Here is a 24,346-nt window from a genome sequence, read left to right as displayed (position 1 = left end):
CTGGCTCCTGGCTTCAGATTGGCACAGCACCAGCCGTGGGGGCCATATGGGGGGTGAACCAATGGAAGGAAGACCTTTGTCTCTGTCTCTCTCTCACTGTCTAACTCTGCCTATCAAAAAAAAAAAAAAAAAAAAAAAAAAGGGTGGCCCTGTAAGGACGGAAGAACTCAGGATCGCGGTGGCACACCAAGCCCCTTGGCAATGCCACCCAACCCTCACCCTCACTGCTTCTCACTGGTCTACTTGCCTGCATCCCTTCTCTCACTGAGGACCAACCCGGGCTGGGTGCTGGGGGCACAGGATGAATGTAAGACTAGAGAGCTCACAGCCAGGTGGATAAAAGCTGACTCCAAACAACAAGGTGTTACGAATGACGTGGTAGGTAAGGGTTCAGTCTCAGCAGGGGCTCAAGTTAGAAGTGGTCAGCTGAGGCTAGGGAGACCAGGGAAGGCATCTCCAGCGTCAAGGCAAAGACTGAGCTAAGTCTGAAGAGGTGAGTGGGGCATTTCCTGGCCAAGGACTTTGTGTGCAGACATGGAGGGGTGGCCTGAGGGAACCCCCCGTGATTCCTCTTGGGAAAAAGATAAGGAAAGGGGATGCTCAGAACTGCAGCTAGAAAAACAAGAGAGGCCTTGGATGCCTCGGAATTTATCCCGGCAGTGGGGATTGGTAAGAGCGAATCAGAGTACCGATGGATGCCTCTTTCATAAGGGCCGAAAGCAGGAGTCGGAGGATCCCATGGACATCTGTGTGTTACCACTGCCTTCAGTTGCAGAGACGGTGGGACCTACTGGAGGGGTGGGAGACCATGCACTGGGATGTGCAGGAGACCACTGTCACGGCCACTAAAAAGCTGGAGACGGACAGCCTGAAGTGAGGCATTCACATTACACATCCCCCTTCTGTGACTGTGCTACCTGCGAGGCCACCCAGAAATTACGTAGCATCTCCAAAGCTTGGATGTCTCACCTGCCACTTTACCTGCCTCCTGTGGTTATCATGAGGATTCAACAAGACAGCACATGTAAAGTGCTGGGCACACAGGAAGTTCTTGATTAGTGGTAAAAGCTGTTATTTCCTAAACACCAGAAAGCAAGAACCCTGCTATTCTCACTTCTGAGAAGCAGTGGTGCACACTGGGTGTTTCAGTTCCCCATTGCTACATAGCAAATCACCCCCAAATCACACCTCATGAGTGTGCAAGTGGTCTACGTGATTCTTTGCTGGTCCTACTGGGGCTTCTCTTGTGTGGCTGCTTTCAGCTGGTGGTTAGGTTGTGCCACGAGTTCTGAAATAGTGGCTTCGCTCTCACCACTGGGGCCATGGTAGGGATGGCTAGAAGCTGGGACTTCACTCTGTCCACATAGTTTCTCCTCATTTCTGTAAAATCAAGCAGGTTGATAAGGACTAAAGGAGACTGTCCTGGGAGATGAACCAGCCCGGTGAGAAAGCACCTGTTTGAGAGATCTACAAACTTGGCCACAGCCCCGGCTTTACCTGCTCCTTGAAGAGTTCCTCCCTAACGTGGTGAACCCAGTATCAGCGCTGCCTTTCTAAGCATGAGGATTTCTCCTCGGGGGCCCTTCGTTCAGGACTCCCAGTAGAGTTGAACACCCAAAGGGAAAGACTGTCTTAAGTCTTCCCTCAAAATTCAGAATTCAGTGTGGTACCAGGCACTTAGTAAAGGGGGGAAGCACTCAGTAATTCTCTGTGTTTAATTAATAAATTAATAGCAATATTCACTATTTATGGGGCACTCCCACATACCAGAGACTGTTCAAAATAAACTTTAGATGTGTTGATTCAGTTAACTATGACAACCCTATTAGGTAGGCACTATTATTCTCCACTTTCAGGTTAGGAATCTGAGACACAAAGGCCAAATAGTTTGCCCAAGATGAAATACCTCGTGGGTGGTCCTGGATTTGGATGCATTGCCTCCAGCTCCAGAGCCTGTGCTCCGAGCTACAGGCTTTGCTGCCTTAGCAACAGTGTGAACAATTGTAGTGAAGGTAGGATGGACAACTGAAGAAATAATGGACTTGGGGAGGGATGATTATCCAAGGTGTGACTCACACAGAAGCACTAAAATACATTGGAACGGAGCACAAACTCTTGAGTGACATCGTGTGCATTTCAGCTTGGCCATGTTCTACATTATTGCTTTGGGTGGGATTTTTGCTGTTTCCTCACCTGAAAGGTAACTGAAGAGTAGTGTGTATCTAGGGCCTAGGCTGAGACTCAGAACAGGACAAGTACAGTGCTCATCTTGGTGCTTCATCCATGAGTGAATGCTCAGTGAGCACTCACCGCTAGTCACACAGATGAGAACTAGGACTGAAATGGCAAAGCGATGCTTAAAAGAAAAAGACAGGGGTCAGACTAAAGTATGTTACACTGTGCATGCTAAAATTTCTTCCAAAACTGTGCATATTTGCTTTTTTCTTAATTTTTATTTACTTATTTTCATTTCATTTGAAAGGCAGGGAAACAGAGATCCTCCATCTGCTGGTTCACTCCCCAAATGTCCATAATGTCCAGGGCTGGGCCAAGCCAAAGGCAGAGCCCAGAACTCATTCCAGCTCCTCTACGTGGGTAGTGGGAACCTAAGGACTTGAGCCACCACCTGCTGCCTCCCCAGGTGTGCATTAGCAGGAAGCTGGAATTGGGAAGAGTTGGAAGCTGAGCCAGGAATGGAACCAGGCACTCCAACATAGGATGCTAATTTTGATGCTTTAAAGATTTATTTATTTATTTGAAAGGCAAAGTTACAGAGAGGCAGAGGCAGAGGCAGAGAGAGAGAGAGAGAGAAAGATCTTCCATCTGCTGGTTCACTCCCCAAGGGCTGCAATGGCCGGAGCTGCGCTGATCTGAAGCCAGGAGCCAGGAGCCAGGAGCTTTTCCCAGGTCTCTCATGCATCAGGCATCCCAAGCATCATCTTAACTGCTGTGCCAAATCCTCACCACCACCACCACCACCACCATGACCCGTTTTTAAATACAAAAAAAACTAAATCAGTAAAGGAAAAACAAACTTTTCATTAGAAACTCAAGAGAAGCTTGAACATGAAAAATGTCACTTGGACAAGTTGGTCTTTTATCACGATGTAGTGTTATCTGTGGGATTATAGCAAAATCGATTTTAAAGGCAAAAAAGGTAAGGCTAGGCACGAGGGTAAAATCGGGCTGGTTAGAGTCCCCAGCTGCTCCGCTTCCCATCCAGCTCTCTGCTATGTCCTGGGAAAGCAGTAGAAGATGGCCCAAATCCTTGGGTCCCTGCACACACATGGGAGACCTGGAAGAAGATCCTGGCTCCTGGCTTCAGATCAGCACAGCTCTGGCCACTGCAGCCAATTGGGGAGTGAACCAGTAGATAGAAGACCTCTCTCTCTGCCTCTGCCTCTCTGTAACTCTGCCTTTCAAATAAATAAATAAATCTTCAAAAAAAAAAAAACACATTATAAATCTCAAGAGTCAAGGGACTCCTCACAAACAAAACACAGAAAATTCTTGTGCTAAGAAAGGAAAAGAGAAGACCAGTGAGCTAAAAATCTAATGTCAGTCCTCAGATTAAGGGTCAAGAACACTATAAAGAAATTAGTCTGCAAACGCCAAGTGATGAGAGCTTTGAGACCTGATGACTTGGGTTTTATTAAAGGCAATCACGCTAGAGAAGTTGAAGCGGGCTGTGCCTGCCATCTGATGAAAGACAGGTCATGGCCATGGTCACAGGGACTGTCTAAGCAATGACTTTACAGGATGGGGTGGGGGTGGGGGGTTGACAATAAAGGCTTTATTAGCAAATAACCTTTATAGAACTAGAAGATGATGCATCTGAAGATAAATTTCTGCAATCTCTCCTCGATCGACTGTGATTTGCCCTTCTCTCTTCCCTCCACCCAGGTGGGGGACAGGAGTGGGAAGAAGCAGCCCAGTGACAGCAGGGGGTGGCCATGGCCTCCTTGTCCTTATCACACATTCACAAGGAACAACCCCAAGGTCAGGTTTGCTGTTCATGTAGAAGTTGGACATTTTTTCCTTTGGGGGCTTCAAATTATAAATGGAAATTGAAGCAGAAGATTCTGGAGCTTTACAAAATTTTCAAAAGCGGACTTTCTTAACAGAATTGTCCCTACAAGGCTCAGGGAGACGAGAGACTCCGCAAGGCTCACAGCGTTCCTTTTGTCCTTGATGCGGAGCTGTGGGCTATAAACGCCGCAGCGACACCATGAGCACTTTTTGGAAAGAGGCAGGAAAGGCAATGTTTACTTTAGGTATATAAAGCTTAAGAGCATTTGAAATCAGGACAATAAAATATCATACAAGGCTACTTGGCCTTCCTTGACTAAAGTCATGGGTTTCATTGAATCATCCATTCAGTAAATATTTGTGAAATTCATTGTGTCTGTTCAGGAGCTGGGGACAAAGTTCCTGCTTCCTTGAGTTTTGCATTCAAGTGGAGGGAAACTAAACTACAACAAAAACATATAAAAATGGTAGGGTCTGGGGGACTGGTGTAATGGCACAGTGGGTTGAGCCACTGCGTGGGAAGCCAGTATCCCATACTGGAGTGCTGGTTCTAGTCCCAGCTACTCTGCTTTAATTCAGCTCCCTGCTAACACTCTTGGGAAGACAGCAGAAGACAGTCCAGGTGCTTGGTTCCCTGCCACACACAGAGGAGACCAGGAAAGAGTTCCTGGCTTCTGGCTTCAACCTGGCCCAGACCTGGCTCTTGTGGCTACTTGGGGATTGAACCAGCACATGGGAGATCTCCCTCATTCATTCATTCATTCATTCTCTCTCTCTTTTCCCTCTTTTTGCCTTTCAAGCAAATAAATTAATCTTTTTAAAAATAATAGGGTCCCACGAAGAAAGATAATTCAGGGTCAATAAAGGAGAAGAGAGCTTAGCTTATGAATCTCCATAGGTCAGGGGTTCAGGGAAGGCCTCCTGCAGAGAGGGCACCCAGGTAGAGAAGATGCTAAGTTCAAAGGCCATGAGGCAAGGTGTGCGGCCAGTGCAGTTAAGCAAGGCCTTGCTTTCACAATGGACCCACGCTTTCTCTAAGACTCAGCAGTCTCTGTCTTGAAAATCTCACATATTTGACAGGCAGAGTAGACAGTGAGAGAGACAGAGAGAAAGGTCTTCCTTTTTGCCGTTGGTTCACCCTCCAATGGCTGCCACGGCCGGCGCACCGCAATGATCCGAAGGCAGGAGCCAGGTGCTTATCCTGGTCTCCCATGGGGTGCAGGGCCCAAGGACTTGGGCCATCCTCCACTGCACTCCCGGGCCATAGCAGAGAGCTGGCCTGGAAGAGGGGCAACCAGGACAGAATCCGGTGCCCCGACTGAGACTAGAACCCGGTGTGCCAGCGCCGCAAGGTGGAGGATTAGCCTATCGAGCCATGGCGCCGGCCTAGGATTTATTTATATATTTAAAAGTCAGAGTTAAACACAGAGAAAAGGAGAGGCAGAGAGGGAGAGAGAGAGGTCTTCCATCCACTGGTTCACTCCCCAGTTGGCCACAATGGCCAAAGCCGTGCTGTTCTTCAGCCAGGAGCCAGACCATTGCAGAGAGCTGGATTGGAAGTGGAGCAGCTGGGACTTGAACTGGCACCCATTTGGGATGCCAGCACTGCAGGCGACAGCTTTACCTGCTACACCACAGTGCTGGCCCCAAATAAAAGTCACATAGCCAGTTTGGCTGTGAAGTGGGAGTAGACATGGCCATTGGCTTAAAACTACTGTTTGATTTCAAAATGTGACATGGCTTCATAACATAAGTAGCCTTCATGAAATTATTACTGTGCTCCCACTGAGGCCAGTAGGACATCTCATCGATTTCTTCATTGGCCCTGAGTATACCTAGTTCACAATTTAAAAATGCTTTTCTAAAACATACTTGCCGTTTGCCAGTTTCGTTAGCCTTTTGCCAACCATGTTTTCAAGTCCACACTACTATCCAGTTGTGAGCATCTTCCTCCACTTCATGGTGGAATTTTAAAGATACTCATGTTCTTGGCTTTGGTGGGAACCCGCTGGCAGGCCTTTGGAGGGACACCATGCAGGTTCTCAGCAGTGGGAAGAGCTGGGCCTGCCTTGTAAGTCCCAGACCTCCACTCCCGCTTGCAGACTGGTTGTTGCCGCCGAGCTGCTCTCCACGGATCCCTCCCATGAACCAGACAACTGCTATTTTGGGCAGCAGTGCACACTGTCATTCTTGTTTACACAAGGATCACAGAAACTTCTAGATTTCCCATTACTCCTGCACAGGGACTCTGCACAAACTGCTAAGGTATAATTGCAAAAATTTTCTCTCCTCTCCTCTACTCCTATCCAGCATTATTTTGGTTAACCCCCTTGGGTGTTTGGATCACCAGTTCTCTGATGAGACCCTGTCTGATGTGTACCAATGTACCCTACTCTGCCCCCAAAGTCCCATGAGAACATTAGGATCACAAGAGCAAGAACTTCAGCCATCCATGCGGCTTTAACTACCATCTCTTCACCAATGACCCCCGATGTGTGTCTCTAGCACAGGCTTCTTCCTTGAACCCCAGACTTAGAAATTCAGCTACCTACGTAACATCTTCAACTAGCAGGCAATGCGAGTTAACACACCCTACACAAACCTGGGATCTTCTGGCAAAAATGTTCCTTCCTCAGTTCCCCATCCCAAGAAGATATGAAATGTCATCCTTCCAGTTGTTCAGGTTCGAAGTCTTGGAGTTGTGTTTGATGTGCCTGCTCTCACGCACCCCACATGCAGTAGGTATCAGCAAGTCTGCTGACTCTGCTTTCAAACTCAGAGACTTCTCATCACCTCCTTAGGAGGTACTGAGACTCCAAGTTGTCTTGCCTTTTGCCATAGCCCCTCAACTGATACCACCACGTCCATTCTTGCTCCTCTACGTACAGAGCCAGATCATATCACTCCTCAGCCCCAAATTGTCCAGTGGTCCTGAACTCAGAGCAGAGTTCTTTAATAGGCCTATGATGTACTACATTTCCTCCTAAGTCCTTCTTCTCTCATTCAACTTCAGTCTCAGTTACTATGCTCTTCCCAAAAACACATGGTATGCTCCCACCCCAGGGCCTTTGCATACACTACTACCTGTGCCATGAATTGCTTGTCCTTGAAATCATCACAAACTTCTTTAGGTCTTTCTTAAAATGTCTGCTTCTCACTGACCACCCTGTTTAATATCGCAATGATCACTTCACACACTCTCTATTCCCCCTTCTCTGATTTTTTTCCACTGCTCATATCACTGTCTGACATCCTAAACATTTTGTTTGTTTGCTTATGGTGTGACGCTCTCTACCTAGTAAAATTTAAGTAAGTTTTACGATGGGAGGGATTTCTGTCCTATCTCCTTCCAACGTCCAACTGCAGGTCTAGAACTGGACATCTAGTCAGCACTCAATAAATGTGTGTTACATGACTACCGAGGTGGTCAGAGGTCCTGGGTGAGCATGAGTCTCCAGTGCGTTTGCTGGTGAGCACAGTAGGGTGTTTCTGGTCCGAGGGATCCTTAGAATCAAAGTAGAGCCAACCAAGGAAGTATAAAATCTCTGAGTTCTCCTTAAGCTACACCTGGGAGTTCAGGGAAACGAGAATGGCAGCCTGCCTGCTGCAGACTTTGAGTCACTCCCAAGGACACAGGGCTGGGGAGGACTGCTCATCTGGCCACCGTGTGGCGCACGCAACAGGGCTCACTCCCAGGTTCTTTCCCATGAACGGAGGTCCTGACACCACCTGGGTCTCACATTAATCCCCAGGACCTGGCTTCCTCTGCTTAGGCCCTTGGGCACAGGTCTCCTGCTTCGCTCAAAACCTTCGAGAAAGATCCCAGAATTTAGAAAAGCTGATTTATCCTCCCTGGAGGAGAAAAGAACCGAGAATTTAGACACTTGGAAGGACAAAGAACTCCTTGCACTCTTTGTCAATACTCTGTGCCTGTAAGTGTGTGTGTGTGCACCCACCATGTCTCTCCTAGCCACCTGCCCCTCCCTTCTTCCATAAGCCACCACCCAGCTAATCCTGTTATTTGAACATTAGGGAAAATTAAAATAGTGATAGAAATCAAAGCAACATAACTGCAACCAATTTTTCAAAAAAACAACACTGCGAGGAGATTTAATCTTTGACTGAAGCCCTAGAGGATGATCAGGAAGGCCACATTTAATCAATTATAAAGTACATAGCTATGGCGTCGCAGTGTATACAGCTAGATAGATGGAAGCCTGCAATGACACAGCCAGTATGCTGTTTCTTGAAAGTGAGAGTCATCAAACACAACTCCTACAAGAAAAATGAGATGTGTATTTTTACTAATTTAAAAAAAGTCAATAACTTCTCCTTTTAAAAATATGTTCTATTATTAAACATATTTTGGTTGGTATTTCCTCTGAGAGAAATATTGGGACAGAAATTCCTAATTTAGTTACAAAGGGAAAAATGAGTTGACTGAATTGTCATAATTTGCAAAGGAGAAACCTGGCCCACCAAGAAACAGGTTATGGGGCAAATACAAGTTAATTAAAGGTAATCACACAAGCTAATGGTTGTGTTAAGTAGTAAAATCAGAAAGTAAGCCAAGGTCAAGCACAAAGATACAGATGGTTCCAAGAAAAGCAATTGCCTGAAGAATAGTAGCAGAGGCTTACCTACCTAATGGCAGTATATTATTAGCTAGAACGTGATCATCTCTACTATTCAAATATGGCAGGAAAACAAACTTGAAACCATTATTTGCATATATCTGTTGCAACCTTTGTACTGCAATATAAAAGAAAGAAGGAAATATTTACATCTAAGCACATGCAAATTTGACTATATACAATTTAAGTGGAAACTAACATTTGGGGGTCTTTCTTTAGGCCAATCACATCTACTACTCTATTTCATCTTTCCCAAACCCACTGGGATATAGATTTCCTTATCGATTTTACTACTGATAGAAGCTATCTCACAGAAAACTCTTGTGATGGATTCAGTTCAGGAAACCAGCAAATAATGGCACTGGGATTTGAACCTAGGTCTGCCCAGATCCAGAAGACTTGCTGAATACCACAGGTCAGTCCAGTCGCTTTTCTGACCCGATGAAACAAGCGCTGGCAACGGAAATTCCGGCAACAGGGCTGGGATCCTGGGTGTGGGGTGGAGCAGGACTGACGGCTGGGCCGGAGTCGAGGGCCGAGGACACCAGGTCACAACGCTACCAATAACAGCAACACCTGGACTTCACAAAGTTCATGGAAAAACCAAGTCAAAAGAGGTGCAAGAATTTGTGAAATCTGGGCATATGAGGAGTCTTTATTGTTTTTTAAAGATTTATTTACTTATTTGAAAGGCAGAGATACAGAGAGGCAGAGGCAGAGAAACAGAGAGAGACATAGAGAGAGAGAGAGAATCTTCTACCCACTGGTTCATTCCCCAAATGGCCGCAACAGCTGGAGCTGAGTTGATCTGAGGCTAGGAGCTTCTTCTGGGTCTCCCAGCTGGGTGCAGGGGCCCAAGGACTTGGGCCATCTTCCATCTTTCATCTTAGCAGAGAGCTGGATTGGAAGTGGAGCAGCCAGAACTCAAACTGGTGCCCATATCTGATGCCAGCACTGCAGGCAGCAGCTTTACCCACTACACCACAGTGCCAGCCCCATCAAGTCTTTAAAAATTTCATGAAAAAAACACATATTGTGAAAAAAAAAACCATATGGACTTCAAAAAATTTTTGCACCAAAATAAACTTATCAATTCCATTTTCCAAGAATTATTTGAACTCCCCATCATATACTGCCGACACCAAACTAGAATACAGAGCCATGAAGACAGTGCAAAAACTCTGTCAAAAAGATGTGACCCACCATTTCCAGAGGAACTGGCTACTTGTTAGACACCCTGCTTGCAAAAACTTCCTGAAGAAAGGGTGGAGTCTTTCACATGCAGAGGTTGCACGTGGAAAAGTCACTGCCACCTGTAAGTGGGTACAAGCTGGCAGAGCTGAAACCCGTGATACAAATGCCCACAGAAAGCCAGGGTAGGGACTAGACTGGGTCTCTGCATTTCTCATAATAGTAATAATAATAATACCCTCAACAATAACAGCAGCAGCAGCTAACAGTTATTGAGACCCGTGAAGAACTACATTAAGCACTTTGCAAATGTTGCCTGATGTGATCATAATATCTCTCCAAGGTGGATGCTCTTAATATTCTCATTTTACAAACAAGAAAACAGAAGCCTTGTGGAGAAATTTGGCCGGCAGAAGTCTTAATCACATTATGGATCCTAACTGCGTATAGAAATATTCTCTCCTCAGCAGGGAAATTTCTACTTCTAAAATAACTTTGCACTTCTTAACAACTAATGCCCTAGTCACATTATGCCAAGGCTTAACGTCTCTAAATCTCCAAATTTTCCCAACTACTGACAATCGTTTTTTACCCCCTATAGGCCACAAAAGAACATACAGCGGGCTGGAGTTTGCCAGCCCCTTATTGGAAGCAAAGACCATGACTATTGATAACAGTGATTCATACCATATTCAGTGTATGAGAGAGAGAGAGACAGACTTCTAACATGCAAACATTCACTGTTGGCATGGCTCTGTTAAAACATGTTTTGGTGATACCACTGCAAGTGGCATTACTAGAGAAATAGCTAACATTATCAAAGAGAGTAATGCATGCCAGGCTCTGTACTAAAATGACTTTTCTGTGTTGCTTCATATTGTCCATACAACAGTCCTCCGAGGCAAGTACTGTTATTCTTCTCCTATTTTGAATGGCAAAACTGAGGCTTAGAAAGGCGAAATCATCTTCTTCAACGACTTAGCTGCTAGTAGCTGATCTGGTCATTGAATCCAAATCATATGGCTATGGGTAAAATAGTAAGTAAATCCTATACAACATACATGACTATCCAGACTAAATAACTCTGCCCCATCTCTCTAGAGCATAAACGAGGGTGCTATTGTTTTCTCCCCAAGGGATTTATTCAGCATTAGGGGTATGTTTGAGGCAAGAAACCCAGAAAATCCAATCTACCAGCAGAAGTCCCCATAGCTGTGATTCTGTTTGATTTTACTACACATGGTATTGCCATGATCAACAGAGGTGAGAGCCCTGCTTGTTACATTGCCTACGAGACAGGATGACAGCAGGTACTATGTAGTAGACAAGGACCCAAGTATTGATTGCAGACTCTTCCTGCCCAATGCTTTGGGCAATCTAGACAAAGTATTCAGGTCTACATGAATTTCCGGGGCCTGAAAAATGGTTTGATGAATTAAAATAAATAAGTCATTTTGTTCACAATACAAAAAAAATTTGAATTAGCAAATATCAAATGTCTATAAAGGACGGTGTCCTAGGTCAAGAGACCAGCTGCAGCTAGCTCTCCCCTTGGTTGTACGGAAGGCTGCCTTCTGGGCTGCATTGTGCAATGCAGGGGCAGAGGCATGCTGCCTGGTGCTCCCCCTGCCCAGCTCCAGAGGTCAGGCTGTGCTGCTCCCTGTGGCTCCACCCCCAGCCCCACCCCCACCACCTGCCTGGGCTTCTTCAGCTCCAGGCCCTGAACTGTTGATGGCATCTCCTTCAGAGGCCTGGCAAACAGAACCAGACAAACTCACTTGCAAGCTGACTTCCTCACAGCTTCCCCCAGCACACAGCAATTCTTTCCCCTTCTTATTTTCTCTCCTGCCTGGGCGAAAACTCTTTCTAGTGATACTGCCTCTGGGTTGTTGGAGGCACCAAAGAGCTCTCACTGATCACCGTGGCAACTGTAAGACTTATGTGGGGGCCAGCGCTGTGGTGTAGTTGGTAAAGCCACCGCCTGCAGTGCCGGCATCCCATATGGGTGTAGGTTCCCACTGCTCCACTTCTGATCCAGCTCTCTGTTATGGTCTGGGAAAGCAGTAGAGGATGGCCCAAGTCCTTGAGACCCTGCACCCCTGTGGGAGACCTGGAAGAAGCTCCTGGCTGCTGGCTTTAGGGAGTGAATCAGCGAATGGAGGGCACCCCCCTCCCTCTGCCTCAGCCTCTCTGTAACTCTGCCTTTCATTTTCTTTTTTTTTTTCTTTCTTTCTTTTTTTTTTTTTTTTTTTTTTTGACAGGCAGAGTTAGACAGTGAGAGAGAGACACAGAGAGAAAGGTCTTCCTTTTTCCGTTGGTTCACCCCCCCAAGTGGCCACTATGGCGGGCGCATTGTAGCCGGCGCGCTGAGCCAATCTGAAGCCAGGAGCCAGGTGCTTCCTCCTGGTCTCCGATGCAGGTGCAGGGCCCAAGCACTTGGGCCATCCTCCACTGCCTTCCTGGGCCACAGCAGAGAGCTGGCCTGGAAGAGGAGCAATAGGGACTAGAACCCAGGGTGCTAGTGCTGCAGGCAAAGGATTAGCCTAGTGAGCTGTGGCACTGGCCCATAACTCTGCCTTTCAAATAAATAAATTAATCTTTTAAAACAAAGACTTAAGTCAACCAAATATAAAGGGAGACAGATAACAGTTAAACTATTTGTGACACTGAATGTATCAAATTCATAAAATGCTTAGGAAAATAAAATGTAAGGTAATATTAAAATCTCCATTTTTCTTGATATAAAATCCACTTTAGTGTTTTTTGGTGAGTTAGTTCTATATATGTTAATAATGAAGCATGATCATGATTATATATCGTGAAAAAGACTATAAAACAATAGATGATATGATCCCCATTTTCTTTTAAACGTGTAAGTATGCATTTGTTCAGAGCAGAAAGTCTAAAAAGGTGAATGCAAAAATATTTATAATTAATGACACTTTGGGTGGTATGACTGTAAGTTAAGAGTTTTTCTAATTTTTCTATAATAAACATAAATTGATTAAAATTTTTAAAAGTAATGAACAAAAGGGACCAGTGTTGTGGCACAGAGAGTTAAGCTGCCACCTGTGATGCTGACATCCTTATGAGCTCCGGGTTGAGTCCTGGCTGTTCTGCTTCCTATCCATCTCCTGTTAATGTGCCTCTGAAACGCAGCAGAGGATGGTCCATGTCCTTGGGCCCCGGCCACCCACATGGGAGACCTGGGTGGAGTTCCAGGCTCCTGGTGTCCATGTGGTCCAGCCCCGGCAATTGTGGCTACTTGGGGAAGGAACCGGCAGATGGAATATTGATCTCTCTCTTCCTGTCTCTCACTATATTCCTTTCTCTTTCTGTAATTCTGCTCTCAAGTAAATAAATCTTTTTTAAAAAATTTTTAAGAAAAAATAAAATAAAAATAAAGATAATTTAAAAAATCATGGCCTAGTCCTCAAGAAAGATTTTATTAAGAGATATATGAAACAGAATTTGTTTACTTGATAGGGAAAATGAGTAATGCTATTTAATGGCAGTGGACACATTTTTAAAGAAAACTTCACCAAGCATCAGAAAACCCTGAATCCATTTCCTGGCTCAGCCATGAACCATCTGTGCATTTTGTACAAATCACTGAGACAGTTTATTTATTTAAAAAATAAGAATGTGAAAGCACTCATCTAAAATTTTTTTCCCAGAACTAGCATTATTTGACTTCATGTTCTTGGTTTTGTAATAACCAGGAATGTGGACAAGTCTTTCCTTTTCCTACCCAGGTACATCCTGAAATTCTTCTACTTTATTCCTCTATCCCGGTGTACATACATCTACCCATTTGTCCCAGTAGCATTTACTGGCAAGCTATTGTGCATCTGTAACTCAGCTGAAGTGTTGCCTGTAAATTTTTTGTTGAGGCTCATTTTCTAGGTAGATTCTCAGGGATTAATAAGTATTCCTTGAGGGGCCAGTGTCATGGTGTGGCAGAGTAAGCTGGTGAGCACTGGTTTGAGTCCCAGATGCTCTACCTCTTGCCCAGCTCCCTGCTAATGTGCCTGGGAAAGCAGCAGAAGATGGCCCGAGAGTTTGGACCCCTGTCACCATTTGAGAGACCTGGATGGAGTTCCTGCCTCCTGGACTTGGCTTGGCCCAGCTCCAGTCATTGTAGCCATTTGGGGAATGAAACAGCAGATGAAAGATCTCCTTGTCTCTCTGTCTCTCTCCCCTCCTCTCTTGTAACTCTGCCTTTCACCTAAGTAAATCTTTTTTTAAAATAAAGAAATAAATAATCCATGATTTCTTGCATGCTTATAATTTGTTTGACTATAGTTCTGATATTTTAAAGTAAGTTTGCATGTGTATAAAATCCTTGATTCATATTTTCCTTTAGTATCTTAAATATGTTGTTCAATTATTTTATGGTAGCGAAAAATCTGAAGTGGATGTGATTTTATTTCCCTTTATGAATGACTTAGTCTTTATGCCTAGATATCCAAAAAGGCTTTTTTTTTTTAACAACAAAAAAATCATTTATTTGCAACACAGCCCAGTCCCATTATTAAAATACAGCATAGAGATAGGAGTCACGCTACAAGCATCATTTGGCCCAAGGGTCCCATGCCTCCCAAAAGACAGCGAGCCTGCCTCCCTCAGAGGCCCAGGCCCAGAGCCAAACTGGCCACAGGAAACAGGCAAGCACAGAATGAACTCACTTCCAGGACTCAGCACATTGCACCCTTCCCCCACAATCCTCTGCTCCCTCGCATCCCTAAGTCAGGCCAGCTCCTAGCCTCTGAGCCACCAGGGAGCTCTCTGTGGGATATTTAACAAGAATTTAAGTTATATAAAATTTAAAATTGCCCTGTGAAATCTGTTGTTTCATAGACAGTTTAAAATATCCCTCCGTACATAATCCTCATCAGGTGATGGCCCTCGTCATACACACCCGAGTTTTGAAATGACTGCCATCTGAGGAAGCTCCATATTCAAGCTTCCTCATGGGTCTCATTAAAGGTTGTCCTTATCCTATGATGAAGGAATCCCAGGTGCTTTTTCCAGATTCAGGGGCTGAGAGGAAAAGCCCTGGTAGCTTAGAAAAAGATTTCTATTAGAGACCGTTACCTAAATTCTAGTTTGAGAAACGTTTTAGGTACAATATATACAAGGCAATACAGGCACAGAGAGAGGCAGTGTGATTAGGAACTAGCAGTTTCTAGGAGATAGGAGGCAAGGAAGAGGAATATAAAATCTCAACCTACTTTCACCACTGCAAATCTTTGAGAGCCTTAGAGGATGGGCATTATGAACAGTCTACCACTCCCAGATTCTGATGGAACAACCTCTGAAGGTCTACCACCATGGACTAGAACTTTTGACAGTCACAATAAAAAAGGTCAAGAAAATAGAGAACACACCTCCAAGAGAACACCCAATGCAAGCATAAGGGCTCTGACTAGTGGTCAAACCACACGGATCCATGCTAGTGGATTGGTATTAGAAGTACTGTTATAAATTGAGTCCTTCGCAAGTGGGAGAAGAGACAAACAGTAGCACTTCAGGCAAGAAATAGGAGCTATATAGATTAGGTAGAGGATAATTTGCTGGTTTGATATCAGTCTTTGTTTATTTTAAACCCTTTTCCAATTTCTTGGGAAACCTTAACTGTACCTTGGTTGTCACCGACATGTGCAGGACTGGGCAATCATATCCTCATACTCCTTGTACAAAATACTCCCATTGGCCTCAGTGAACAGGATGCCAATGGGAACATACTTATAAGGGACACAGGAGGGTTGAGGAACACTCTGGTCCACCAGCTCATTGACAAGGTTCTGAATGACAGCATGATTAGGGGAATTGAGACCATAGCGCAGCACCCGAGGACAGACCCCCTTACAGTAGTTTGGGGTGTAGAGATGAGGAGCAATGATCCAGTGATCCCAGCCCAGCTGGCGGAAGCTCACTTGGAAAGGGTGGAGAGAACACTGGTTGTTTTCAGTCCCATTATGTACCCGAGAAGAGCCAGGAACCTCAGATGCGATACTGCCTGCTTGCCAGGTCCTCCGCAGAAGAGAGTCTCTTTCCATGAACTCCTCCAGGCCTCTGGGGGGAGCTTTGGCCTTCTGAATGCTTCTGTGAGTGTCATTGAAATAGAGTAACAGGAAGGCCAAAAAGTTTTTATTTGCCCAATTTTACTGGAATATGTTTTGGTATTGACAATTCTGCATTCTTTTTCAAGGTTAATAGTGTGATCTTTGAATATAGGTGTTATTTTTGTTTTGTTTTGTTTCAAGAGAATCTTCTTGTGCTAAGGACATTTTATTTGCTTTCTTCCATTGTTCCAATTTTCTTTTTCTAACGTAAGTTCTACTTCTGTTGGGTCTTCTTTTCCTGCCTTCTGTAACTATCATTTTCCTTCTGAACACTTTTTATCTCTTGTCTTTTTCCCCTTTCTTTGTTAACTGTATTTAGCAAGTTCTATTTTGGATTATGGTAAACTGGGTAGTTTCAGAACAAGGTCATGGTATTAAAAAGTCACTCAGGTGGAGAATCCCAAGATCTGAGCCTGGTATGTGCCATTACTTTTAGCCTTGAGGCATTTGCCCGAGAAAAACAGCTGAAGGATGGGCACTGGAGCAAGACGTCTGGTAGATTTAAGAGGTTGAGAGATACCAGGGATGAGTGATCTGTAAAACACTGTAGGCTTTCAGCTAGAACCAAAAGAGAACATGCGTATGAGTAAAGGTAAACTGGAAATGGATCAGCCCTCACAGGTCAGTGACTTAAATCTAATTATGAATTCTATCAATCCCCAGTTGATGGGTAGCCATCTCATTTCTCAGTGTCTTCATCCTAACAGATGCTGTTCGTTGACAGTTGTTACTGCTCCCTTGATTTCATTTAGATAACTTTGCTTTACTATTTAGTTCTTCCCTCCCTCTCTCCCTCTGTTTCTCTCTATTTCTCTCTCTCTCTCTCTAAGATTTATTTATTTAATTGAGAGGGAGAGTCACAGATAGAGAGAGAGAGAGAAACAGAGAGAAAGTTCTTCCATCTGCTGGTTCACTCCCCAAATGGCCACAGTGGCCGGAGCTGGGCCGATCTAAAGCCAGGAGCCAGGAACTTCTGGGTCTCCCACATGGGTGCAGAGGCCCAAGGACTTGGGCCATCTTCTACTGCTTTTCCAGGCCATAGCAGAGAGCTGGATAGGAAGTGGAGCAGCCGGGACTCGAACTGGTACCCATATGGGATGCTGCTACTGCAGGCGGTGGCTTTGCCTGCTACTCCACAGCACCAACCCCTTTTATCTCTTTTTGACTGTGTATTTTCTGTTATACATTAATTATCCATTGTTTCATCCTTTTTTTCCATTTTCTACAGTAATATATTTGTTCAGTGTTATGTTCCGTGACTTTCCAAAGCGGTTCCCCTGTAGGGGACTGGGATGCTCCATAGTAGCCTTAGTAGCTTCACTGCTGAGGGTTTCTTCCTCTATTATTAGCACATGATGGATAGACAGGACAGCGATGGACAGATGATAGACAGATAGGAACCCAGAGTGACAGGTAGAGATAATAGAAAGAGAGAAAAGTAGATGCATATAGATGTAGGTAGCCTAGTCACATCACTGTCAGGGTTCTGTCTCCTCTCAACTGCCCCCTTGCCTCTCACTGTTCAAAGCCTCATGGCCCTTTACCTTCTGACTCACTCTTTCAATCCAAATTCTCTTCATGGAAGGATTTTTCACAGGAAAGAAGTTTTGTCCACTATTTTGGAGTTGTTTGAGTGCTTAAGCCACTCCAAAACCTTCTGATCTCTCCAGGGTCCCTTAGTGGGTAGCTGACATCTTGTTATTCTACCAGAAACTGAAGACTGGAACCTTCTCCTTTTCACTGCCATCCTCACAATATTCACTCGCTGAGAGTCCCGCCAGGGTGAGATGCTCTCTTCCTGAGTGTGTGCAGGCAGTTTCTGTATTCATCAAAACTCCTGTTCTCTCCCCTTCCACTGCCTCTGCACAGCTGCCAGACTCATGCTTGCCCTGGATGGGTCCTGGTTAGGTGGGCCAAGGCTCACCGGTGTCCTGGGACTCATGGGAGTGTTATCTCAGTTGCTTTTCAGGGGCATGGGGCCAGCAGACATTTTCTGTCACTGTTCCCCGCTGTTTAGCATGTTCTTAGGAAATTCAAAAATTTTGCGTTCTGAACTTGCTCTGACCTGAAGCTGAGATGGGCGTATTTTTAAATCATGACCCTATCAACCACAGCAGCACAGTCACGCATTTTGTCTTAAGTCTAAGATGACATTGGCGTCCAGTCAGTTGGTTAGATTCCCTAGAGACATTGCTTTGAAGTAAAATCGGTGTCTAGCTCAGCCTTGCCCACATTCTGATACTGTGTCCTGTTCTTCACTGTCGCTCTTCAAATTCCACTGTCCTTCATTAGCGGGCCTCCGTTACAGTCCGTACGTGTGTACTCTGAACAGTGTCTTCAGTCAATGAGTTCTCACTTAAGAACTGTCTTCACACTCAACTTGCTGTATCTCCCTCCCAGGCAGGTTTCCCATGGCTCTTTGTATTTCAAGGACCTCAGGACGCCTCCATTAGCACGTAGAGGATTTGCTAGATGGAAAACGGTTTCCTCAAGCTACTCCACCATGAGTCTGCGGCACGTTCTGTTCAGTTGAGAACTGGTGTATTTGAGCTTGTTCCTCTCACATGCTTGGAGGCCACAGAGTTCTCTGATGAAATACGGCAAAGCTACCGTATTTCCCTGAAATGTTGTATAGTCCCCCTACTCTTAGAATAGGTTAGGACACCCCTCCCTTTTCTCTAAAGAAAATAAATTCAGTGGGAGGTGGGGTCGGGTGGAGAGCGTGTTCTCTAGTCTCCATGATCTACTACTGGGCTCCTCACTTGACTCTGTCCATTTTAACTCAGTCAACATTTGAATATTCCATCGGTACAATTTTTGTGCTAAGTAGAAAAGATAAATTCTCCATGGGGCATTGGAGTTAGAGGTGGGTTAGAATTCTGACTCAGGTGTTCATTAGTGCCCTGATACTTAATTTCTTCATGATACCCCATCACAAAAATTTTATATGTACTGTATTATATATAATTGACATGTTATATGCACTTATACTTTATATACACACTTACATGTATATATTTTTATCTATAATTTTTGTGACAGTTGTATCACATGGGTATCATAAATATATATACATATATGTAGTAGATGTACTGTATGTTTGTTCCTTTTAGATGTTATGATCTATTTGTAATTTAACAACATTTCTTCTTTTCCTTCCCCACTCACACAAAATGGCTATGATACAGCCTATTGGTTTTCTTGATGAAATGAATTAAAATATATTGTTTTAAAACACTATTCCTTTTTTTCCCATTTGTGAAATACATTGAGATAATTATCAGGGGTCTTGATTTGCGATCATAGACTCCTAAGGGGTGCAGAGAGATTGAGAATCTTCTGAAATTGTATGTAGAAAGGTTATGTCTGCAATTTATGCATTTTTGGAAGTAGGCAATTCATTGCTATCACCAGATTTTTAACTGTTTTGGAAAACAGAAAAAAAAATCAGGAATGATAAGAGTGTTATAAAACCACAGCCGGCACTCAATATAAGTTGTATGCCTTTGGAGATTAAATTCTATGTAATTTCCCTTTTACAATGCTTGGCACAGAGCCAGAAAGAGTTAAGAACTTCAAAAAAAATAACAGTAATAATAACATTCTTTTCTCTACTAGAAGGAGCAGGTTTAAAAACTAGAACTGAAAATAAAAGGAGGCAGGTTGGAGAGCAGTATAAGCCCAGGATGCAAAAGAAACACACAGAAGAAGAGAGGGGAAAGAAAGATTGGAAGAGAAATAGAAATGGAAATTAGAAGCAGAGAGAGGGGAAGGAAGGAAAGAAGAAAGGGAGGGAGGGAGGAAGAGAGAGAGATATTTGTTGGATGGTGCTGGTTGTCTCTGTCCTTTTTGCCCGCCCCCATCCCCTCAACCTCACCCCACAATAATCTCTTCAAGGCTAACCTCACCAGAGATCCAAGAGAAAAGGAAATTTTGCAGACTGAATAAAGGTGCACATAATCTCAATTTTAGCTTAATTTGACTGCAATGCCTTTGGCAAAGTCACAATTTTTCCACCTTTGTTTTCTTTATCTGCAACATTTAGATAATGTTAGTTGGCCGTGGCTCAATAGGCTAATCCTCCGCCTGCGGCGCTGGCACACCTGGTTCTAGTCCCAGTCAGGGCGCCGGATTCTGTGCCGATTGCCCCTCTTCCAGGCCAGCTCTCTGCTGTGGCCCAGGAGTGCAGCAGAGAATGGCCCAAGTGCTTGGGCCCTGTACCTGCAAGGGAGACCAGGAGAAGCACCTGGCTCCTACCATCGGAACAGCGCGGTGCGCCGGCCGCAGCGGCCATTGGAGGGTGAACCAACGGCAAAGGAAGACCTTTCTCTCTGTCTCTCTCTCTCACTGTCCACTCTGCCTGTCAAAAAAAAAAAAAATTAGATAATGTTAGCTACATTCCACAAATTCATTTTAAGGTGATCCAATCTGAAGGATATAGTTTTCTATAGAAATTGTCACTAACGGTTCATTAAAACACACTTAAGGTATAATAGAAGAAAAGGGAACCGACCTCTCCCCTATTAGCAGGAATCTTAGTAAACTGGAGCAGAGCACCTCCTTTCCTCCCTCACACCCTAGAGAGTCCTCCCTCCCAGCGCACCCCAGGTGCCTAAGGTGAGGAGAGTCTGCACCTCAAAGAGAAGAGGCAGCAACACCTCAAGAGGCCATTTGAATACAAGAAGTCAAATGATTTAAATTCCCCATGCTCTTCCCCTCCATCAGTTCTTTCCTGCTCCACATGTGTCCTTCTTGCGTCATTTTATATTGCCATGAACATTCGTATGCAGGTTTTTGTGGGACATAAGTTTTCACTTCATGTGTCCATATTTGAGTATGCACAATTGCTGGATCATATGCAAACAGTATTTTTGTAAGGAAACAAACTCTTCCAAAGTGGCTGTGCTATTTGCATTTTGACAATGAGTGAGAGTTTCTTTATTCTTTTTCCTTTATTCTCCTCAGACTTGATCATTTCAATTGACTTATATTCAACTTTCTTCTGCTTGTGCAATTCTGCTACTGAACTCCCCTAGATTTTTTTAAATATTTAACTGTACTTTTTTTAAAAAAATTGTTGAGCCAAATTTGTTTGGTTCATTTTTATAGTTTCTATCTCTTTAATGACATTCTCATTTTATCTACCTATTATTTTCCTGGTTTCCTTTGGTTCATATTTTCCTTCAGCTCTTGAGCATATTTAAGATGGTTGTTTTTAAGTCACTGCAGGGGCAGGCATTTGGCACAGTGGACAAATCACTGCTTTGGACACCTGCATCTCACATCAGGGCGCCAGTGTGAATCCCAGCTACTTTGGTTCACATCCAGCTTCCTGTTAATGCACACCCTGGGAGGCACAAATGTAGGCGAATGTAACTGGGTCCCTGCCATTCACACAAGAGACCCAGATGACATTACAGGCTCCTGGCTTTGGCCTGGCCCAGCCTTGGCTTTTGTAGACATTTGGGGAGTGATCCAGCAGACAGAAGATCTCCCTGTGTCTGCCTTTCATTCTCCCTCTGTCTCTCAACCTCTTAAGTAAAATGAAAATAAATAAAAAGTTTTAAAAAACAAAAACAATACAGTCACTGTGTGGTAATGCAATGTCTGGTCTTCCTTGAGAACAGTTTCTATAAATTTATTTTGTTCCTTTAAGTGGGCCACATTTTCTTGTTTCTTTGTATGCCTTGTGATCTGGGGAGTGGAAGATAACTGAACATCAGACTCTCATAATGTTGTAACTGGAAAGCAGGTTTTCCCCCCTTTCCTGGAATTTTTTATTTTCTGGTTGTTGAAGGATGTGGCAATCCGTTTATTTAACGCCTTTCACAAACTATTATTGTAAAGACTCCATTCCTTGTCACTATAGTCATTGAAGTGGCTTTTCCTTAATTTGTGTTCAGCTAATGGGGTGGGGAATGTTAAGACCCCCCAAATCATCTGATCTGGCCTTGCCAAAGTAACCATGGGCAGGACTCAAAGTTCAATCTACAGAAGGCTAATTCTTAATGTGGTAAGTTTGTATGGACCAAGATGATTTTATAAATATCCAGTTACCGTTGGCAGAAAATAAGGTTCCCCACCCCTGAATTTTGACAAAAAGTTTCTTGAATTCCAGGAATTCTCCCAGTCCTAACAAGCTGGCTCTGAGCCAGAGCCTCCTTCAAGTCTTAGCTGGACGTGCGGTGTGCCGAGGGATCAGCCCCGGGTGAAAGTTCAGGGCTTCCTCGGGTGTTTTTAGACAATGTGTCATGCTCTGGGCATGTGCAAGACTTTGTGAGTTCCCCTGCGCATGCGGTTGCTTTTGAGCGTCCCACTTTGTTGAAGGAACCCTTTCCAGCTTTGGCCTTAGGCAGCCTTCTGTATGTCTCTACCTTATCTTCGCGCCCAGGTGTCTGAAGGATGTTGATTCGTTTGCAGTATTTTCCAGCTTTTCCAGAGGAAATTCTGACCTGGGCCAAACAGAAAGGAGCACCTCTCATCAGGCCTAAGGCAACCAGGGTCGCAGTCTGCCTGGGCTGCTGCAACACAGCACCACAGGCCGAGTGCCTTCAAAAGCAAGCATTTATTATTCATGGTCCAGGAGGCTGAAAACTCCAAGACCAAGGTGCTGGTTGATCCAGTTTCTGATGAGGGCTCTCACCCTGGCTTGCAGATGGCCACCTGCTCCCTGGGTCCACACAGTATGGAAGGACACAGGGTGGAGCCCTGGGGTCTCTTCCTCTTCTTTTTTTTTCTTTTTATTAAAGATTTGTTTTATTTATTTGAAAGACATAGTTACAGAGACAGGTAGAGACAGAGAGAGAGGTCTTCCATCCGTTGGTTCACTCCCCAGATGGCTGCAATGGCCAGGGCTGCACTGATCCGAAGCCAGGAGCCAGGAGCTTATTCCAGGTCTCTCACATGCATGCAGGGGCCCAAGGGCTTGGGCCATCTTCTACTGCTATCCCACGCCATAGCAGAGAGCAGCTGGAACTAAAACCGGCACCCATATGGGATGCCCGCACTTCAGGCCAGGTCTTTAACCCACTGCACCACAGTGCTGGCCCCTCTCTTCCTCTTCTTAAAGGGCAGCGGCTCTATCTCACAGGCTCTTCCCTGTGCCCACACTTAGCCTTCTGACCTGCTCATGGGCCCCATCTCTAAATGTGGTCATGTTGGAGAATACGGCTTCAGCATATGAATTTGGTGGGGGAGAGGGAGCATCTCTAGACTGGTTAGAACAGACATACACAATAATTTGCAAACACGGTTTGTTTTGCTCCTTCCTGGGTCTAGGGAAACAGTGCCGAGCTGCTAGTGCTTGCAGGCTGCTACCATTTTTAAAACAGCTGCTTCTCTGGGGCCACCTTTAGATGATGGACGTTTGAAAACTTCTGCATGCAGGAGGGTGAGTAGGGGGAGGATGAGTAAAATCACCAAGCCCATTGTTTTGGGGTATCTTTTTTTGATTGAGGGCTGTGTTGATTGCTGCAGGCTTTGGAGTGTTTTCCATAGTTCTCACAAATCAGTGCTAGGAGTTTCTGTTTGTTTTGCATTGTTTCTGTGGGAGGACAAGAGCTTAGAGCTGCTTACTCTGCCATCTTGCTCTCTTTACTCAAAAGATTATAATATTTGTATATAATATTTGCATATATTCACATGCCTTATGTTATTCCTTCAGACCAAAGCTTTCAAACACACTTTTGTACTTCATATAAATGAGGAGAACTTTTTATCTCTCTTAAATGAAGTGATCAAATGTATTTTAAAGATGGGAAAAATCGTACACGCCAGCTAATTTAACAACAGCAACAAAGCCCGTGTAATGTAATGCAATATAAGAATATAGGGTAGGAATTCAGGGAACTCAAGAACAGTCAGGCCATCTGTAGGACCGTGGCCAGGGGAAATCTGTGAAGATCCAAACTGTTCTCCTCTTTCTCTTGCGCTGGAGGAGCTCCATAGCCCAGGGTCAGCCATACCTACTAAATTTCTCTCTCTATCCCTGCAGAGCAACTTCCCCTTATTTGAGGGTTACATGATCGGGCTACAACTCACATTTTAGTCCCATCTGTGTTCAATAGGGAATAAGAACTCTTTGTCTAATTCCACATGCCCAGCACAGAGGACCTGGTGGACTGTGATTGCTTTACAGACCCAGCCCTATGCATTCAGCTATGGTCAGGGAGGCAGAAAGGTCCTCCGACACAAACATGGCTCTGGGGACTCAACCAGTGTATGGCCATTAGAGAAGAAGGATGAGAAAAGAGTGCCAAAAACCCTACAAAGGGTCTACCATCGTCCCTACTTAGAGTTAGAGGGAAGGGAGGGATTGTGGATGGGAGGGAGGGTAGAGTAGGAAGTATCACTATGTTCCTAAAT

At 44.6% G+C, this 24,346-nt stretch overlaps 1 protein-coding gene across 1 annotated transcript; it reads right to left on the bottom strand.

Moving 5' to 3' along the window:
* Positions 1 to 15,505: 15,505 nt before the first annotated feature.
* LOC133749405 (bone morphogenetic protein 15-like) lies at positions 15,506 to 23,138 on the bottom strand. The gene is made up of 3 exons (XM_062178554.1): positions 23,106 to 23,138; positions 22,357 to 22,434; positions 15,506 to 16,000 (listed from the first exon to the last, which is right to left on the bottom strand). Exons 1-3 carry the CDS (start codon positions 23,136 to 23,138, stop codon positions 15,506 to 15,508), a joined length of 606 nt encoding a protein of 201 aa, XP_062034538.1.
* Between the last annotated feature and the right edge of the window lie 1,208 nt (positions 23,139 to 24,346).

This window comes from Lepus europaeus, chromosome 20, assembly GCF_033115175.1.
Source record: "Lepus europaeus isolate LE1 chromosome 20, mLepTim1.pri, whole genome shotgun sequence".
NCBI classification, from domain to species: domain Eukaryota; kingdom Metazoa; phylum Chordata; class Mammalia; order Lagomorpha; family Leporidae; genus Lepus; species Lepus europaeus.
Note: the sequence above shows the minus strand (reverse complement) of the source record. Positions and strands in the feature narration are given on the sequence as shown.

Bases quoted from the DNA above. Each gene is read 5' to 3' on its own strand.
- LOC133749405 (XM_062178554.1), bottom strand. From the start codon at position 23,138: ATGACCACATTTAGAGATGGGGCCCATGAGCAG. The intron at 22,435-23,105 runs GTCAGAAGGCTA...TGTTTGGCCCAG, and splicing joins GAGATGGGGCCCATGAGCAG to GTCAGAATTTCCTCTGGAAA. The intron at 16,001-22,356 runs GTAGAGACATAC...AATAAAAACTTT, and splicing joins CACCTGGGCGCGAAGATAAG to TTGGCCTTCCTGTTACTCTA.